The sequence below is a fragment of the Juglans microcarpa x Juglans regia genome, chromosome 5S (assembly GCF_004785595.1).
Source record: "Juglans microcarpa x Juglans regia isolate MS1-56 chromosome 5S, Jm3101_v1.0, whole genome shotgun sequence".
Taxonomy (NCBI): Eukaryota; Viridiplantae; Streptophyta; class Magnoliopsida; order Fagales; family Juglandaceae; genus Juglans; species Juglans microcarpa x Juglans regia.
The window spans coordinates 9256733-9264750 of record NC_054603.1 but is presented as its reverse complement, the minus strand read 5'-3'; the positions used below and the strand labels follow the sequence as shown (position 1 = coordinate 9264750).

Below are 8018 nucleotides of genomic sequence, written 5' to 3'. Positions count from 1 at the left end.
GTGCGATGCCGAGGAAGAATCGCACTCAGCTATCCACCAAGCGACGCCATCTGAGATAACTTTCCCAACCCTATAACCCAATAGACATTCCTTAATTTTTAATCAACCCAGAAACTGACATATATATTGAATGGCATTCACGTATGTCCTAGTTATGTTTTCAAAAATCAAAGCCATCGATATATTTTCTTATATCTAATATATATATCCAGGATATATATGTCATTGCCATTCTGGTTTAAGAATCAAGATGCAGGAAATTTTCTTATAAGAAGGTTGTGGATATGTTTTAAAAAATCAAAGCCATTGTGGTTTTTTATGTACCTGAAGAAAGGAAGAAAGCTATCTTTTGGGTACCTTCCGTTTGAAGACAAGAATTGATCCCAGATCTTTCTTAGTACTATTTAGATCCTTTCCAATTGTTGGATGTGCTATATAACAGCCTTATATGTATCTTTCTTTGAAAACAAAGTGCCTTTTTTGGCCTTTTATGTATCTTGCTATGTTGGAGAGGATTTTATGGATGTTCTGGAGGGATGATAGAGCTACGTACATGCTACCATAGATATATATATATATATATATATATATATATATATATATATAAATGGGTACTATATATTAATTATGTCATAAGTTTATGGCTTTATAGCTTTTAAGTTAAATTAAGTTTCATCCCAACTTAGGGCGCATGTGATTGTCCTTATGGAGAAAAGAACCTAAGGGACAATAACATGATGTCGTGAGTTCTATTATTAGGTGTTCAACATATTAAAGATGGCAGAGGTAGGTTATCAAGAAGATGGAGGTAAGGTCCTCTTTAAAATGGCATGAATTTATTGTTTAGCCTTTAGAATTCCACAATAAGTACTACTGATCTAGACCCATAATCCAAATTATTTATTGTCAGATCCAAGTCCTAGATATAGATAAATCCAAAATAACTTGTTTGGATTTCTTAATTGAAATTATAGCTTTCCCAGCTTACACATTCATGTAATGTGCATTTATTAAGTTTATAATCTGTCCTTTTATGGTCACGAATCTTCACCAGTTGCTGCAGTATTTTGAGTCCTGTTTGATGTTAAAGTATCTGAACTACTCTTGTGTTCTGTTTCTGTCATTATCCCGCGAGTCTCTACATGATTCGTTGGATTAATTTATATTTTTTCTTCTCTATCTTGTTGGTCTTAAATATATATTCTTGCTGGTGTTGGTATTTTTACTGTTAAAAGTGTTGTATCTTTGATGATGACCCTTCATTAAAGATACAACACTTAATGCTCTAGTACATTAAAAAGGGATGTGTCCATCTTCTAAGAACTCTTTTTACATATATGGTATCTTTCGTACAAGATTGCCTCTAGCTAAGTCCAGTACTTTTTTGCTGCAACCATGAAGGAGGCACTTGGATATCGATGTTTCACATAGGGTCCAGCTGCTATATATTTTGCATGCTAAAGAGTAATAAAGACTGGTACTGCCTTCTAATATATTGTTGGATGTGCTATGTAACAGCCTTATATGTATCTTTCTTAGAAAACAAAGTGCCTTTTATGTATCTTACCACGTTGGAGAGGATTTTATGGATGTTTTGGAGGTGCTTTTGTACTTCGAATATATTGTTGGATGTGCTATGTAACAGCCTTATACAAACTCACTGACTATATTGTTTGAGGTGCTATTGTATTTCGTTGGTAGATTTAAAATGTCATCATCAATTGCTTCAACATCGTTACTTAATCTTGAGACTTTGACGAACGTCCCAAAGTGCAGCTGTTGGAAAGAAGTTGTACTTAGAATATCAAATACTCAAAAAAAATCTGGGGTGAGCATTTTTTGGGTGTCCACTATACAACAAAGAGGTAGACGCAATTAATAGTACTTCTATGTTTCTGTTTTCATATTAATGTTTTATTCAAAATTTTGACATCAAGCATATATCTACATTTATTTATATATAATCAGGGGTTACCGCACTACAAGTTTTTCAAATAGTTAGATACTAGTGAATACAAAGAGCAAGCCCTTGTAAAGAGAGAAACAGAAATATTAAGGAAAAAAGAACTTAAAAAGAGAGAAGCAGAATTAAGAAAAGATGAAGAACTTAAAAAGAGAGAAGTAGAAGTATTAAGAAAAGATGAAGAACCTAAAAAGAGAGAAAAAAAGATCGGGAACAGGGAGTTGGCACTCCATAACGATGAAGCCCAGTTTCGCAGTGAAGAAGCCGACATGAGGCATGGATGCAAACTATTTTGTGTATTTTCGCTAATAGCCGTAGTTATTTACTTGTATTTGATACTCTCACTGCGTTGACGACTTTGTATCTGTATTTTATACAAACTTAGCGTTTGTAAGTCGAGACTTTAAAATTATGTATTTGATCTTCAATACTAAGACTTTATCAAATTTTAATGTGCCACTGCTTATTAAAAGAGTGTGTATATTGCGTGAAAGTAAATTATCAGCCTGATATCATTTTGTCAGAATATTTGACAAGACTAAATTACAGGTTTATTGATTATTTTATTTTCACTTGGACATAAGAGGCAATATCAAACACAATGTAGTCTCAACTCATAAACTAATGCCATTTACATTCAATCAAAACCACATAAATTGAGTACTTGGATACAAAATGTGCAAAACGTGGGCTCAAAATACTAAGATACGATACAAACGTATGCTTGCACCACTAATACATAACATACTCCAACATACCTAACACCAACACACAAATTCCTACAAATCACCCAACATACAAATGCATACAAACCACATTCAACACTAATTCCAACACAACAAATCACAACATAAGTAGGCATAATGAATCTATAAAGTCTTGCTACAAGAAGCTGCTTGGCTGCGTTCCATATGCCATTTCCGGCTGGATTCCATCCATTCCTAGTTGCATCTGTGAACATAATAGCAGCCAAAGTAAGACTCACATAAAAAACCACAAACTATACAATAAAATAATTTAAAGTGGTAATTGTACACTTTCTTGCGTCCCTATCACTGGAGTTTGTACACATTCTGGTGTCCCCATCACATCTTGTTGTCCACTTTCTTGATCAACCATTATGGGAGTTTGTGCATTTTCTTGCATCCTCATTCCCGATATCCCGAGTTGGTTTCCACTGCTTTCCAATAGTTTGGTATCCAATCTACGCCTCTGACAACATAAAAAATAATTAGAGTTCACAAGTAAGTGGAAATAATAGTATATTATCAAATACTCAAAGATGATCATTAGGTAACTATGCTCTCACCGGTCTGCTTTTTCCCTTATCTTTTTTCTTATTCCTAGCCTTAGTTTTTATTTTCTTCAATTGTTCTTCCATCGTCAACATCCTCCTCTTACACGGGGGTCTTCTCTTACCTCTGACAACATGTGAACTTAGCACCTTTTTGAAACTTCCTTCCGTGGCTACATTCACGGTACTTCCTCCAACATTAGAATCTACGTTGTAAGGCTTCAAAGTGCACCATACCTCATTCATCGCATACAATTTCGAAATCATTTCGTCAGTATGCCCATCGCATGAAACTGCATTTGTTATTACCTCATTGAAAGTTTCAATATACGTTTATACCTAACAGTTTTGGGTCTCTGATCAGCAACGTCATAACTACTCAAACTAATAGTATACTTACGTTTTATGTCTTTTCTCCACCAATCTAATATGTACTTTTCCGGCAACTCACGAACTTTCTTAGCTGAAAATATGGCAAGAATATGTCTACATATTATCCCTCGCATCTCAAACAACCCACAAAGGCACTTCGCCTCACATTCGGTCTCTTTAAAGTAAAGAGGATACATAACCTCCTTGATGAAATCTTTAGCCTTAACTTGATCATCGACCAAGTAAGTTGCGATTACTCCATCCATTTTCTCGAAACGACAATGACAATATATCATTCCTGTTATCTCTTGTTGAACCTCCCTAAATTTTGAATTTATGTATACATATTGAAACTTCTTCTCAAGAGCCAAGTGTGATATGCAAGTAATGGTGAAGTTAAATGAATTGAAGTCAACTTGGTTTTCGTTCTCAATTTTTTTCTTTAATGCATTGTCAAACTGATCAACAAACTCTTTAAGGATTATCCTAGCATGCACGTAGCCATCGAAGAAAGCATTCATACTCTCACTGCGTTGAGTTGTACTCATTACAGCCCAAAACGAGTTCTTTAAATATACTGGCACCCAAAACTCTCTTTCCGCATATAAGCTTTGCAACGATACATTATCATGTAAGTTGAAACTATCCTTGAGGCTGTTCCAAGAATTCTCAAACTCCTCGATTGTAAGTGAGTCATAGACACAAGATAGCAACTTACTTTTTAGGCCACATTTGTATTGAGCATGGGAACCAAGTTTCTCAGGCACCTTTCGCAATATGTGCCACAAGCAATATCTATGCCGCGTGTTGGGAAAAACAATGGTGATCACATTTTTCATTGCACGATCTTGATCTGTAATAATAGCATTCGACGCTTTTCCATTCATGCAATCAAGCCAAGTTTTAAATAACCAAACAAACGATTATGTATCCTCACTTGAAATAAGGCCTGCACCCAAAAGGATTGACTGTCCATGATGGTTTACACCCACAAAAGGTGCAAATGACATTCCATACCTATTTGTCAAGTATGTGGTATGAAATGTTACCACATCTCCAAAGTAGTTGTAGGCCCCTCTACTACGGGCATCCGCCTAAAACACACTTTTCAGTCTATCATCATCGTCCAATTCCATGAGGCTGAAAAATCCATCATTCTTGTATTGCATCCTTTTAAAATACTCAAACAGCGCTTGAGCACCACCTTTACCAAGGCACAAGTGTCGTGCCTTGTCAATATAGTTACGATAATCTTTTTCTCCAAATAGTACGTTCTCAAACCCACTCGCCTCAGTTACAAGAGCATGGAAACTCTTATTTATCCGAATGCCAGCCTCATCATTAGTATCCAACACCCTCCTAACAGACTCATTAACTTCTCTATTGCATCTGAAAAATCTAGATTTTCTTGGACTGAGCCCATGATTGTATGTGTTAAATACGGATGTCACATACAGCTTCCCATCTTTTAGCATGACATTCATTCTTGCCTTGCAGTCTATTTTGCTTGTTGGCCGAGGCTTGGAGACGTTTGACAACCTATTTCATGCCTTGCCACCCCGAGCACATCCCATAGTGACATAATTAACAGTCACATCTTTCTCCCTTTTACTCCTTTGTATCAGTACCCCAAAACCACATCGCTTTCCATAATGTTTATAGTAATTTATCAACTCACTCTCCGACTCAAAACACATTCCTGGCTTTGGCTTCTCAGTAAAATCACCCCCATCAGTGCTAGCCTCGTTAGTATCAACCGTATTACCTAAAGAGGCAGTAGACTGCGCTTCAACTTCTATTGAGTCCGATGTGACCTCACTAATTTCTTCAACAGAGTTACCTTGCTGCACTTTATTTTCCTGTAAATTAGGATAAAAAAGTATGGCATGAAAAAATATGTTCTGAATAATGTAAAAGACACTACATGTGGAGAATCCAAGACATCACCTCACTGCCACATGGATATAGGTTGGTAGAAGTTGGAGGAACAAGTGCTGGTAAAGCCGAACAAGAGGTGGCAGCGACACTAGTGCTGGTTTGTGCACTACAACTGACAGCTATACTAGAGTTGACACTACTTGCGGAACTAGACGTGGGAATGAAAGTAGAGATCCATGGGTATTGCTGCATTTTTTCAAAAAAAATGTAAACATACGTAGTTAGACCACATATTCAAGTACAACATTAACTACAAAGGCATACTCTAAAAAATGATCACCTGGTTGCTCCATGGATATGGGTAGGTAGTAGGAGGAGGTCCCATCATTGGTATGGCGGAACTATACAAGGCAGTAGAACTACTCAAGGCAGCACTTGACGCGGCAGCAGAGGTAGAGTACCATGGGTGTTGCTGCAGTTTTCTAGAAAATATTTAAACATAAATAATTAGACGAAATATTCAAGTTCAGAAAATTAAAGCACACTAACTACAATAAATATTCCAAGAAATGATCACCTGGTTGCTCCATGGATATGGGTAGATGCTTGGAGGAGGTCCCATTATTGGTACGGCAGAACTATACAAGGTAGCGGTACTACTTAGGGCAGTAGTACTTGACGTGGCAGAGGCAGTAGAGCTCCATGGGTGTTGCTGTAGAATTCCAACAAAAATTAAAAATAAATAATTAGATCAAATATTCAACTTCATAAAATAAAGCACATGAACTACTTTACCATCCAACGATCACCTGATTGCTCCATGGATATGGGCTGGCGCTTAGAGGAGGCACAAAAGGTGGTAACCACGCATGAGGCACTGGACCGTAGTAAATTGGCATGTAATTTGAAAAAGTTGGGTATAGTGGTCTTGATATGTTGTCCTAACATATAGCACCATAATGTTAATCAACCCAAGTGGATAATAACTACACATAAAATAAACACACGCCAACTGTTGAAAGAGGTTTACAATACCTGGGTTGATTGATTGGTGATAGGAATTGTTATGCGGGAGGCATCTTCTTTCTCTTTCTCCATCTATCTCAACAATAAAATCAAGATGCACGCACCTACAATATTATATTGAAATGACTTTCAATATGATCTTTTTCTATTACACATAGCAACCAGAAGTCAAGATATCCCTTTAGTTAGCTTAGCATCATAATTTATTCTATGTTTTTGAAATTAAAATTTTATTCTATATGAGAAGTCAATCTTTACAAATATATAAGTAAAATGAAAAATCTTTACATAAATACTTGAATAAGAAAAAATAATTTAGTTGGGCACTTTTATATATATATATATATATATATATATATATATACACAACTTTTTACTATATTTTTCACTCAGCATTTTTTGACACAAAAAAATTACAATCAAGTTGAGAGCAATTTTTCAAACTGAATGCAAATGTTCGTCTCAAACAAAAATCTCCTTTTCAGATACAAGATGCAAAAAATGCTAACCATTTCCTATTAAAACTTATCAACAAGAAAAAATAGACTACAAAAACAGAAAGATCTAAACAAAATAAATTCTTTTTTCCATTTTTTTCAAACAACAAATAGCACTTAATGGGTTGCAGCAACTGGATATGTATATTACCAGCTTCAAATCGATATTGGTTGCAGCAACTAGGCGTTTTCCCCTTTCGGAGACTTCAGATGGTCACTCACGGCGGAGACTCACGGTGGAGACTCACTCACGACATTTCCCCTTCCGCTTGAACTAGTGTCGACGGCTTACATGAAATGTTTCTCCCGACGGCACATGGAACGCAGAAGGTCACTCACGGCAGAGACTCACGGCAAATGGTCACTCATAGCGTTTTCCCCTTCCGCTCGAACTGGCGTCAAAGGCTTGCACAAAATGTTTCTCCCTCCGAAATGTTCTCCCGCTCGTTTACGTTCTCAGCTTCTGTTTGCTGTTTTCGCTTTTTTTTTTTTTTTTTAATATGTAATTGCTGACGTGGCAATTTTGCCACGTCAGTGGGCATTGTGCCTGCCTATAGCAGTACTCTTTGGTAAATATTTGATTGTATGTGTTAATTATGTTAAGAGATGAAGCCTCTGATGCTTCTGATCATTTGGAAAGGAACACTCATTTCTCGTTAGAGTTATGGTAAAAACTATTAAAATCTAAAGACATAATAATGTATTTTGGTAATGTTGATTAAATGCAAGTGACTTGAGTTCCATAAGCCCTCATTTGTTTTCACAACTCCTCTCAACTCATATCATCTCATCTAATATAATTATTATAACTTTTTCAAATTCTCACACAAAATAAAATAAACAATTTAACTTTTTCAAATCTCAAAATAAAAATAATATTACTAACAATATTTTATTTAACTTTTAACTTTAATCTCATATCATCTTATCTCATCTGTGAAAGCAAACGAGATAGCTTGTCCGTAATGTCTTTTAAATTGCAGCTATC

At 35.8% G+C, this 8018-nt stretch overlaps 1 protein-coding gene and 1 long non-coding RNA gene across 2 annotated transcripts; both read right to left on the bottom strand.

Moving 5' to 3' along the window:
- Window positions 1-2892: 2892 nt before the first annotated feature.
- Window positions 2893-3300, bottom strand: LOC121267638. The gene is made up of 3 exons (XR_005941054.1): window positions 3273-3300; window positions 2999-3175; window positions 2893-2914 (listed from the first exon to the last, which is right to left on the bottom strand). It is a non-coding gene; the product is annotated as an uncharacterized LOC121267638 (long non-coding RNA).
- A 262-nt stretch (window positions 3301-3562) lies between these two features.
- Window positions 3563-4516, bottom strand: LOC121267074 (protein FAR-RED IMPAIRED RESPONSE 1-like). Its single transcript, XM_041170951.1, has one exon. It carries the CDS (start codon window positions 4514-4516, stop codon window positions 3563-3565), a length of 954 nt encoding a protein of 317 aa, XP_041026885.1.
- Between the last annotated feature and the right edge of the window lie 3502 nt (window positions 4517-8018).

Coding starts and splice junctions, on each gene's coding strand:
- LOC121267074 (XM_041170951.1), bottom strand. CDS start 4,516: ATGAATGGAAAAGCGTCGAATGCTATTATTACAGATCAAGATCGTGCA.